General features: G+C 31.6%; 1 protein-coding gene across 1 annotated transcript; it reads left to right on the top strand.

Moving 5' to 3' along the window:
* Nucleotides 1–10,131: 10,131 nt before the first annotated feature.
* Nucleotides 10,132–11,536, top strand: LOC119605562 (suppressor protein SRP40). Its single transcript, XM_037958753.1, has 2 exons — nt 10,132–10,919; nt 10,995–11,536. The coding sequence occupies exons 1-2, from the start codon at nt 10,415–10,417 to the stop codon at nt 11,534–11,536; spliced, it is 1,047 nt and encodes a 348-aa protein (XP_037814681.1). The 5' UTR covers nt 10,132–10,414.
* The last annotated feature ends 1,610 nt before the right edge of the window (nt 11,537–13,146 follow it).

The following is a 13,146-nucleotide window of genomic DNA, read 5'->3' as shown; positions in this document are numbered from 1 at the left end:
AACTGAACTAGAACTGAACTAGAACTCAACTAGAACTCAACTAGAACTCAACTAGAACTGACCTAGAACTGAACTAGAACTGAACTAGAACTGAACTAGAACTGAACTAGAACTGACCTAGAACTGAACTAGAACTGAACTAGAACTGAACTAGAACTGAACTAGAACTGAACTAGAACTGAACTAGAACTGAACTAGAACTGAACTAGAACTGAACTAGAACTGAACTAGAACTGAACTAGAACTGAACTAGAACTGAACTAGAACTGAACTAGAACTGAACTAGAACTGAACTAGAACTGAACTAGAACTGAACTAGAACTGAACTAGAACTGAACTAGAACTGAACTAGAACTGAACTAGAACTGAACTAGAACTGAACTAGAACTGAACTAGAACTGAACTAGAACCGAACTAGAACTGAACTAGAACTGAACTAGAACTGAACTAGAACTGAACTAGAACTGAACTAGAACTGAACTAGAACTGAACTAGAACTGAACTAGAACTGAACTAGAACTGAACTAGAACTGAACTAGAACTGAACTAGAACTGAACTAGAACTGAACTAGAACTGAACTAGAACTGAACTAGAACTGAACTAGAACTGAACTAGAACTGAACTAGAACTGAACTAGAACTGAACTAGAACTGAACTAGAACTGAACTAGAACTGAACTAGAACTGAACTAGAACTGAACTAGAACTGAACTAGAACTGAACTAAACTGAACTAGAACTGAACTAGAACTGAACTAGAACTGAACTAGAACTGAACTAGAACTGAACTAGAACTGAACTAGAACTGAACTAGAACTGAACTAGAACTGAACTAGAACTGAACTAGAACTGAAACTGAACTCGAACTGAACTAGAACTGAACTAGAACTGAACTAGCTGAACTAGAATGAAACTAGACTGAAGCTGAAAGCTAGAATGAACTAGAACTGAACCTAGAACTGAACTAGAACTGAACTAGAACTGAACTAGATGAACTAGAACTGAACTAGAACTGAACTAGAACTGAACTAGAAACTGAACTAGAACTGAATAGAAACTGAACTAGAACTGAACTAGAACTGAACCTAGAACTGAACTAGAACTGAACTAGAACTGAACTAGAACTGAATCTAGAACTGAACTAGAACTGAACTAGAACTGAACTAGAACTGAACTAGAACTGAACTAGAACTGAACTTAGACTGAAGAACTAGAACTGAAACTCGAACTGAACGAACTGAACTAGAACTGAACTAGAACTAACTAGAACTGAACTAGAACTGAACTAGAACTGAACTAGAAACTGAACTAGAATGAACTAGAACTGAACTAGAACTGAACTAGAACTGAACTAGAACTGAACTAGAACTGAACTAGAACTGAACTAGAACTGAACTAGAACTGAACTAGAACTGAACTAGAACTGAACTAGAATGAAACTAGAACTGAACTAGAACTGAACTAGAACTGAACTAGAACTGAACTAGAACTGAACTAGAACTGAACTAGAACTGAACTAGAACTGAACTGAACTGAACTAGAACTGAACTAGAACTGAACTAGAACTGAACTAGAACTGAACTAGAACTGAACTAGAACTGAACTAGAACTGAACTAGAACTGAACTAGAACTGAACTAGAACTGAACTAGAACTGAACTAGAACTGAACTAGAACTGAACTAGAACTGAACTAGAACTGAACTAGAACTGAACTAGAACTGAACTAGAACTGAACTAGAACTGAAAGAACTGAACTAGAACTGAACTAGAACTGAACTAGAACTGAACTAGAACTGAACTAGAACTGAACTAGAACTGAACTAGAACTGAACTAGAACTGAACTAGAACTTAACTAGAACTGAACTAGAACTGAACTAGAACTAGAACTGAACTAGAACTAGAACTGAACTAGAACTGAACTAGAACTGAACTAGAACTGAACTAGAACTAGAACTGAACTGAACTAGAACTAGAACTAGAACTAGAACTAGAACTAGAACTGAACTAGAACTAGAACTGAACTAGAACTGAACTAGAACTGAACTAGAACTGAACTAGAACTGAACTAGAACTGAACTAGAACTGAACTAGAACTGAACTAGAAGGTTAAAATATTCCATAATTCTGTGTTGAAAAAAACAATGCCGGTGCAACCGAAAAAAATAGTTTATATCAGTTTTCATCATTCTTTCAAGTGCGAAAGAGTCATAAACGAAATGGCAGGATAAATGCTACTCAACAGTTAAAATGGAGAGACATTTATTTTATTTTTATATTTATTAATAAATAGTAATTTATTAATAAATTTAAATTATGTCCTTTTGTTTTAACTTCCATTCATGGTGTTAGCGAGTGGTGCATGTGTAAGTTTGTATAGTAAATAAAATACAAATGTATACATAAACATATAAATGTGTATAATTTGAATGTGGTTGTTCATGTACACATGTATACATATGTTGAAGGAAGTGAGTGACACGTGGCTATTAAATGAATGTTATTCATTCATTCATAAAATATTCATGTATTTTAATAATAAATAATATTGTTATATTTTTATAAAATATACACTTATTATTCAATATTTTATTATAGGTTATTATTAGTTAAGTTTTGAGGATGGAAAGACATAATATTGGATTATGTTGACCTTCTTTTTTAATTAAAAACTTAGATTTAAATAAATAAGAGAAAATAAGAGAACTACCAGTGGTATAAGTAATATTAATTCCAGCATTACTTATACCAATATATCTATAATGTTTATCTGGAAATTATGACTAAATTTAATTCATTTTAATTTTCAACATTAACTAACAATAGACAAATGCCATAAACATCTAAAATATAAATTTCAGTTTATTAACATTTTACCCAACTATTTCTATGAACTTACCTATATTACTTAATAACATAAAATCTATTTAAAGCTTGGGTACAGGTTAAGGGTAATTGTACTAAAATCTGCAATATAAACAAGTGAGTTCAACCTTCCTGAGCTTATATTAATAATTTAGTGTCATTGTCTTAGCCAAACACTGGAATGGATTATAGTTTTCCTGTTAGTTGTCACAATTTCTAAGTGGTGGTATATAAGGTTATGCTTTATTTTTAAACAAAAATATTCTACATGAAAATATAAAGGTTAATGACTGTAAACTAATGACGTCATCGACGTCGCTGATATTTTGGTTGTTACTGCTGTTGATTATCACCAATAGATAATCAATTTCTATAAGATACATACATCATCCTTATCATCGCTCAGCAGACCAATTTTCTTGTGTAGGTTGCTTGAATGACAGTTGCATCTGACGGCAAAATGTTCAATATGCTATTGAAAATTTAAGAATATTTTGGGGCAATGAACGAACAAATTTGTTTAAGGGGTGATATGTAATTTGAATACAATTAGAATCAAAAGTAAATTAATATTAATTGCATTCAAAACACAAAATCCATTTGAATTCCTCATAGTTAAAATTTGGAAATTACATATACTAATACGTATGATGAATAAAATTACTCATACCACTCGTTGTTCACTTTGTGATTAAATTATAATAAATCTTTGAATAGCCAGATTTCCAAAATTAAGTTTTTGTAATAAAAATGTATTTTTTAATTAAAAATCGGATTTTTTAGTATATTGACGAATTTTTAGAGAAAGTCAAAAATCTAACCAGAACTGAATTGGAAATGAACTAGAACTTACTTTGAAACTAAACTAGAACTGAACTAGAACAGAACTAGAACTGAACTAGAACTAGAACTGAACCAGAACTGAACTAGAACTGAACTAGAACTGAACTAGAACGAACTAGAACTGAACTAGAACTGAACTAGAACTGAACTAGAACTGAACTAGAACTGAACTAGAACTGAACTAGAACTGAACTAGAACTGAACTAGAACTGAACTAGAACTGAACTAGAACTGACTAGATGAACTAGAACTGAACTAGAACTGAACTAGAACGAACTAGAACTGAACTAGAACTGAACTAGAACTGAACTAGAACTGAACTAGAACTGAACTAGAACTGAACTAGAACTGAACTAGAACTGAACTAGAACTGAACTAGAACTGAACTAGAACTGAACTAGAACTGAACTAGAACTGAACTAGAACTGAACTAGAACTGAACTAGAACTGAACTAGAACTGAACTAGAACTGAACTAGAACTGAACTAGAACTGAACTAGAACTGAACTAGAACTGAACTAGAACTGAACTAGAACTGAACTAGAACTGAACTAGAACTGAACTAGAACTGAACTAGAACTGAACTAGAACTGAACTAGAACTGAACTAGAACTGAACTAGAACTGAACTAGAACTGAACTAGAACTGAACTAGAACTGAACTAGAACTGAACTAGAACTGAACTAGAACTGAACTAGAACTGAACTAGAACTGAACTAGAACTGAACTAGAACTGAACTAGAACTGAACTAGAACTGAACTAGAACTGAACTAGAACTGAACTAGAAGTGAACTAGAACTGAACTAGAACTGAACTAGAACTGAACTAGAACTGAACTAGAACTGAACTAGAACTGAACTAGAACTGAACTAGAACTGAACTAGAACTGAACTAGAACTGAACTAGAACTGAACTAGAACTGAACTAGAACTGAACTAGAACTGAACTAGAACTGAACTAGAACTGAACTAGAACTGAACTAGAACTGAACTAGAACTGAACTAGAACTGAACTAGAACTGAACTAGAACTGAACTAGAACTGAACTAGAACTGAACTAGAACTGAACTAGAACTGAACTAGAACTGAACTAGAACTGAACTAGAACTGAACTAGAACTGAACTAGAATTGAACTAGAACTGAACTAGAACTGAACGAGAACTGAACTAGAACTGAACTAGAACTGAACTAGAACTGAACTAGAACTGAACTAGAACTGAACTAGAACTGAACTAGAACTGAACTAGAACTGAACTAGAACTGAACTAGAACTGAACTAGAACTGAACTAGAACTGAACTAGAATTGAACTAGAACTGAACTAGAACTGAACGAGAACTGAACTAGAACTGAACTAGAACTGAACTAGAACTGAACTAGAACTGAACTAGAACTGAACTAGAACTGAACTAGAACTGAACTAGACTGAACTAGACTGAACTAGAACTGAACTAGAACTGAACTACAACTGAACTAGAACTGAACTAGAACTGAACTAGAACTGAACGAGAACTGAACTAGAACTGAACTAGATCTAAACTAGAACTGAACTAGTACAGAACTCGAACTGAACTAGAACTGAACCTCTTTTCTACGAAACCCCTAGGACTGTGGACACTCTGAACGTTGACCTCCCAAACAACTCTCTATAGTTTGAAATAATACTATAGTTTGTTAAGCTTTCATAACACATAAACTTGGTAACTTGTGTTAATTAAAGTTCAATACTCAAAAATTCCTTGTTCGATAAGAATAAAACAATCTAATTGAATATTTTTTCCAACTCCTACTCCCAAAATACAAAAACTAAAAAAAGCAATTATATTGTCAGCAGCAACTTCTTGTATATTGTTGTCTGTCATTGGAAGAAGATCTTTTGTCCATTGCCTTAAAATGTAATTAATGCTTCCTATCGACACATTCTTACAAACATTTAATTGCATTGTAGAAAATGCAATTAATTGAAAGTACAAATATTTGTCAATAGAAATGATTACAACTTGCTACAGGACAATGACTTCGTTCTGTAAAGAGACATTATAATGGCATGAGATTTTTTTTTTTTTTTTGTATAAAAATGTTTTTTTTTTTTGTTTCTTTTGGTTTGTCAACAATTGTAAACAACGGAAGTAAACACATTATTTCGTTTATTTAAGACAACACTATGCATTTAACTGTTAAACTATGGGATGGGTATGAGACGTAGATAATGACGTAGAAGTTGACAAAAACGAATCTTAAACACCCTTCTATGATAAAACAAATAATATGGAAAGAAACTACTTACAACAAAAACGTAAACATGTGTTCTTAATATGTATTTAAACCATTGAAAACCAGTCTTCCAATCGCTAGCAGTTCGAAACTGTTACAAACTAAGTAACAAACCTAAATGTACATTATCTAAATCTTAACGTTAGTTTAAAATTCGAAGAGAATTGTAAATTGTGCAGGAGAAAATTTTACAATATTAGTATGTATGCATTTACAATACAACATATGCATAGGATTTAATATTTGGTACTTTATGAAATAGGTACGAAATTACTGAATTTAAAAAATTAATAAAAATAAATTAGCAAAAACATAAGAAATCGATGTAAAATGTGTAATTAATTTCTATTTTATGGGAAATGGTTCTTTTTTACACTCTTCTAATTGATACTGATTTCGTAATCTAGTTTCTAACATTAGGGATATAAAATTTTACGAAATTTTTGATATACCACCACGTCGTATAAGTAATGAAAAATTTTATATTTTTTTAATACATTAAATTTAATAGTTTTTATTTAAAATGCAGGCATTTCCACCGATGTGGAAATGCACATTCATTAGGGTAATGACTTTCTGTTTTTTTTTTTTTTTTTTGCAAATATAAAATTTTACATACCCTAATCGAAAGCTAAACAGCTAAGGTCCTAAAATCCTATCTAATGAAACCATCTAAGCTTGGGATTCCAAAGATATGTGGGGCCTCCAAAAACAGACAGACAGACATTAGGTGCCTGAACTGTTTTAATAATCGCGAAAAAAGAATACCGTCGTTTTTCATATCTTTTAATGTTCTATTCGACTTTCCCATGCCAACTTCCACATTTGCAAAAAAAAGTTAACAGTTATCTCCCTAATGGACACGCAACACGATTAGAACCCCAATGGGGTGATTATTGATTAAAATGCCTAAAGATAGTCCTATCAACTGATGTAGGTAACAACTTTTGGGATTTTCCGACCTAACTTCATACGAAAGTAAGGCCTTGAGGGCTGCTCGGCTGTCTGACATTATGTAAATTCTCAGACCCCTTAACTTTCTCCTCACGCACTCTCTAGCACAGAAGAAGATGGCGTAGATTTCCACCTGAAAGATTGAGGGATATTTTCCCATGAAGATTGAAGACCACAAATGCCTGCTCCAGTATCACCAGTCTGTGTGTTTGGACCCGCCAGTAAACCAGTTAGTTAGGTAGTTAGTTAGTTAGTTAGTTAGTTAGTTAGTTTAGTTAGTTAGTTAGTTAGTTAGTTAGTTAGTTAGTAGTAGTTAGTTAGTTAGGTTATTTAGTTAGTTTAGTTAGTTAGTTAGTTAGTTTTTAGTTTAGTTAGTTTAGTTAGTTTATTTAGTTTTAGTTAGTTAATTAGTTAGTTAGTTAGTTAGTTATTAGTTAGTTAGTTAGGTAGTTAGTTTAGTTAGTAGTTTAGTTAGTTAGTTAGTTAGTTAGTTAGTTAGTTAGTTAGTTAGTTAGTTAGTTAGTTGTTAGTTAGTAGTTAGTTAGTTAGTTAGTTAGTTAGTTAGTTAGTTAGTTAGTAGTTAGTTAGTTAGTTAGTAGTTAGTAGTTAGTTAGTTAGTTAGTTAGTTAGTTAGTTAGTAGTTAGTTAGTTAGTTAGTTAGTTAGTTAGTTAGTTAGTTAGTTAGTAGTTAGTTAGTTAGTTAGTTAGTTAGTAGTTAGTTAGTTAGTTAGTTAGTTAGTAGTTAGTTAGTTAGTTAGTTAGTTAGTTAGTTAGTTAGTTAGTTAGTTAGTAGTTAGTTAGTTAGTTAGTTAGTTAGTTAGTTAGTTAGTTAGTTAGTTAGTTAGTTAGTTAGTTAGTTAGTTAGTAGTTAGTAGTTAGTTAGTTAGTTAGTTAGTTAGTTAGTTAGTAGTAGTTAGTTAGTTAGTTAGTAGTTAGTTAGTTAGTAGTTAGTTAGTTAGTTAGTTAGTTAGTTAGTTAGTTAGTTAGTTAGTTAGTTAGTTAGTTAGTTAGTTAGTTAGTTAGTTAGTTAGTTAGTTAGTTAGTTAGTTAGTAGTTAGTTAGTTAGTAGTTAGTTAGTTAGTTAGTTAGTTAGTTAGTTAGTTAGTTAGTTAGTTAGTTAGTTAGTTAGTTAGTTAGTTAGTTAGTTAGTTAGTAGTTAGTTAGTTAGTTAGTTAGTTAGTAGTTAGTAGTTAGTTAGTTAGTTAGTTAGTTAGTAGTTAGTTAGTTAGTTAGTAGTTAGTTAGTTAGTTAGTTAGTTAGTAGTTAGTTAGTTAGTTAGTAGTTAGTTAGTTAGTTAGTTAGTAGTTAGTTAGTTAGTTAGTTAGTTAGTTAGTTAGTTAGTTAGTTAGTTAGTTAGTTAGTAGTTAGTTAGTTAGTTAGTTAGTTAGTTAGTTAGTTAGTTAGTTAGTTAGTTAGTTAGTTAGTTAGTTAGTTAGTTAGTTAGTTAGTTAGTTAGTTAGTTAGTTAGTTAGTTAGTTAGTTAGTTAGTTAGTTAGTTAGTTAGTTAGTTAGTTAGTTAGTTAGTTAGTTAGTTAGTTAGTTAGTTAGTAGTTAGTTAGTTAGTTAGTTAGTTAGTAGTTAGTTAGTTAGTTAGTTAGTTAGTAGTTAGTTAGTTAGTTAGTAGTTAGTTAGTTAGTTAGTTAGTTAGTTAGTTAGTTAGTTAGTTAGTTAGTTAGTTAGTTAGTAGTTAGTTAGTTAGTTAGTTAGTTAGTTAGTTAGTTAGTTAGTTAGTTAGTTAGTTAGTTAGTTAGTTAGTTAGTTAGTTAGTTAGTAGTTAGTTAGTAGTTAGTTAGTTAGTTAGTTAGTTAGTTAGTTAGTTAGTTAGTTAGTTAGTTAGTTAGTTAGTTAGTTAGTTAGTTAGTTAGTTAGTTAGTTAGTTAGTTAGTTAGTTAGTTAGTTAGTTAGTTAGTTAGTTAGTTAGTTAGTTAGTTAGTTAGTTAGTTAGTTAGTTAGTTAGTTAGTTAGTAGTTAGTTAGTTAGTTAGTTAGTTAAGTTAGTTAGTTAGTTAGTTAGTTAGTTAGTTAGTTAGTTAGTTAGTTAGTTAGTAGTTAGTTAGTTAGTTAGTTAGTTAGTTAGTTAGTTAGTTAGTTAGTTAGTTAGTTAGTTAGTTAGTAGTTAGTTAGTTAGTTAGTTAGTTAGTAGTTAGTTAGTTAGTTAGTTAGTTAGTTAGTTAGTTAGTTAGTTAGTTAGTTAGTTAGTTAGTTAGTAGTAGTTAGTAGTTAGTTAGTTAGTTAGTAGTTAGTTAGTTAGTTAGTTAGTTAGTTAGTTAGTTAGTTAGTTAGTTAGTTAGTTAGTTAGTTAGTTAGTTAGTTAGTTAGTTAGTTAGTTAGTTAGTAGTTAGTTAGTAGTTAGTTAGTAGTTAGTTAGTTAGTTAGTAGTTAGTTAGTTAGTTAGTTAGTTAGTTAGTTAGTTAGTTAGTTAGTTAGTTAGTTAGTTAGTTAGTTAGTTAGTTAGTTAGTTAGTTAGTTAGTTAGTTAGTTAGTTAGTTAGTTAGTTAGTTAGTTAGTCTGTTGGCAGTAAAATCACTCTACCAAGTTTTATGAGAATCGGTCCATTATTGATGCTACCACCCATATAAAGGCCTATTCAGAAAATACCTTTAACGATCATATTCACTAGCGAGCAGGAATTAATCGACTCAAAAAGTAATCTTAAGCCAATTGGAATAAATTTCATGCTTTAAATGATTTTGATCTAGTTGTTAGTAAGGATTTCTTGTATTGAAAGTGTACATATGCTAAATTAATGAACATTTTTTACACCCCACTATTTTAGTGATTTACGTTAAATAAATATCGTTTTTGGAAAATGTAGTCATTTATGTGCCCTAGAAGCCTATAAATATAATATTCTCAGCCTTCAAAACGTTTTAAAATTATAGCTATTTTTAATTTTGTTAGCGGTACTTTTACTAATGTTTCTAAAAAAGTACTCAAAATGTACTTTTTCTACACATACTAAATATAAATTTAACGCACATTAACTTTGCAGACTAGTGCAAAATAAAAACATAAACATAGTATGCAGAAAATTTAGCATGTGTAAAAACTGTTACACAGAGAAATGGAGAAAAATTGTAGCATAAAGACAAAAAGAGAGCAAGTGGTATAAAAGTAAGCCGCTTGCAGAAAAATCCTTCAGTACTTTAAGGACAGTCAAAGTGAGTGGTGGTTGAGAAAAAAGTGAAAAAGGAAAACAACAAAGTTAAATGAAAGTAAAATAAAGTAAAAGTAACGGTAAATGAAATAAATACAAACAAATTGCAGACACTAAAGAGAAAGAGTGAGTGTAAATAGAAAATAGAGCAAATCAAAACAACAAAAAAAAAACATGATACCGGTATAAATGCAATAAAATGCATAAATAAATATTAAAATTAGAAAAGATCTAAAAACAATAGATACATAAATTAAAAAGAAGGTATTGGAATTAAAAAAAAATCTATTAAAATTTAAAAAATAGCAACATTTCTAGATAACAATGAGTACAACTCATGTATATTTTGCCGATATGCCAGTGGCAGCGGCTGTTCGAGAAGGCCATACACCCCTGGATGCCTTAAATGATGACGCAATACATCACAGCCGCAGTATATCACCCAATTGTAGTGGCAATTCGCCAATACCTCGTTATGAACGTAATATGGGCTTCTTTCGTCAACTGAGTCGACGTTTTGGTTTGAGGTCAAATGATGACCTAGTTTATACGGCCAGCAATGAGGAGGACAATCAAAGTTCATCGACCGATTCGTGTTCATCGCATACACCACCTTCATCGGCAATAGCATCAGCAGCATCATCAACATCATCAGCGACAGGCGATAACAATAAAAAAGATACTAATCTATTGCTTAACTCTTCTTCTACTGCGGCCTGTGCAGCCAGTGAGTATGTATCGTGTGCCTCGAGTGAAACTAGCAGTACAGTTGATATTGATGAACAACTGCAGCAATTGCAGTTGCAACAACAACAGCGGCAAAGTGCTAGTAAAGTAAATAGTTCGTTTGTGGCGAATACTGATGAGGAGACTGGTGACAATAATACAGATGAGAATGCTGCAGATGATAATAATGAGAATACTGATGAAGCTGTAAAACAGCCTAATGCTTACAATAAAGAGCGTAAATCATTTGCACGTTCTAGTTTTTCGCGCCTTCACCGACGTTCCACCACCTCTTTAAGGCGAGCCTTTGAGGCATTCTCTCTATCATCACGTTCCCTTTCCTGCAGCGGTGTTACACCCCCACCCACTTTACCCACGTCATCGGCTTCGGCATCCACCAACAATGGCACACCCATTAAATCTGCTTTGAAATCATCCTCTAACCTAGAACTCAATAAAAAATCACAAACTTCTTCCTCAGCAGCGACAACTTCATGTCTTAAGAAAACTTCTTCGTGTTCAGCTTCATCCTGTTCAGCCTCGGTAACGGGTAAAGCATCATCATCCTCATCATCGTCTTCTTCAAAAACCAAAACAAAACCACCGCCACAACGTATACTACGTCAGCCAGTCTCATATACATATCTGAAGGGCATTTCGGGTCTACCAACCCAGAGGGTACCACGTAATTCGGTATGTTGTCAGTATGCCAGACGTTAAGTTTGTTAGAGACATTTTTAAAATATATAGTAGCAGCAGCAGCAGCTACAATTTCAAGGATGGGACTGACAGTAAAACAACAGTTATAGTGCAATACACATACATACTTAAGTAAATAATTGAAAGTTTAAAGTTCATACATACATACATACTCACATATTTATACTTACAATAGATACACATATGATATCATACTTATAACGTACATACCACAGTATTTAATAATACACATACATATGCAATTGTAGATAGAAACATTAAAGAAAATAATATTTAATTTTTCTTTTTTTCGTTGTCATAAAATTTCAGTTTGTATGTGATAAGAATACTGATTAGAAATTTGTGTTGAAATTTATTCTCATTTATTTTATTAAATAAATGTGTGTGTATCTATAGAGCAGGACACTACATAGTTTTAACATATAATTTCTTTGCAATCTGGTTTAGATAATTCACAATCATTAAACCAAAATGTGTTTCATACAAGTAAAACCAAAAATAACCATTATTAATGGAAACCGAAAATAAATGGTCCACTTATTTATGATAAATAGTTTATTAGCCAACATTTAGTGATTTCAAATAAGCTCCGCTAAAACGATCATATCATTTCATTCCATTTTTTCTTTTTCAATTTTAGCTTTAACTGAGAAAATAATTTTTATCACGAATATTCCGAGAATTTTTCATTCACATTATAGAGCATCCTTCAAAGAATTGTTTATGATATCATTCCTTTGAGGGAAATACATGTAAATGAAATCAAGAAATCATCAACTAATTCTCGGATTAACATTTAATGAAGTGGTCTTAAACAGAATAAATGGTATGTGGACAAGTTTTTTTTTCGGCTTCTGTTCCAGAAAAAAACTCATTAATTTATTCATTTATTAAACTGTGATATTGAAAACATTACAAAATTTAAAATATAATTTTGCTCATTTTATTCTATTTTCAAACTCATACACCATTTCCAACTGTATTCAAAAATTATCATCAAAAATCTCGAGGTAATTTCCAGAAATTTATATTTATATATTTTTTATGATCAAGACATGACATTAACAAATAACACATTTACAAATAATTTTGGTCTTATATGACGTGGACTGCTCATTCTGGACTTCCAATTTTGATGACGTCACGAAATGTCAGAATCGGCTCAGAGTCAATTTCATAGTCGAGTAAGCTATGTCAATGTTTGTACCTTCGGTAGGCTAGCGGTTAGTGTTCTAGTCTATCAGACCGGAGCTAGTGGCTTCGATTCCCACCAAAGACACTTATGAACGAGTGCACAACAGGCCGAATAGAAGCCTAGATATATTTCTTCTGATTTGACGTAACATACGTTCTCCTTTAAAACTAACAACCAGCTAAACCATATTTACCTAGCCGTCTGTCTGTGCGCAAGATACATAACATTAGGGTGACCCATCTCTGATATAGTATATACAAATTGGAATAGAGATTTCGGTTGATGTAAAACTCGATACTTTTATTCTCATTGCTATACTGACATTTTTATGTCTGTTAAAGTAATTTTCTGAATAGAACCTTATATAGGCGGTACCATCAATTATGGACCGAATCTAAAAAAAACTTGGTAGAGT

Source organism: Lucilia sericata, unplaced genomic scaffold, assembly GCF_015586225.1.
Source record: "Lucilia sericata isolate MDLA Ls3-8-SP2 unplaced genomic scaffold, ASM1558622v1 Contig000496F_arrow, whole genome shotgun sequence".
NCBI lineage: Eukaryota > Metazoa > Arthropoda > Insecta > Diptera > Calliphoridae > Lucilia > Lucilia sericata.
The sequence above is the reverse complement of the archived record's forward strand: the minus strand, read 5'-3'. Positions and strand labels throughout refer to the sequence as shown.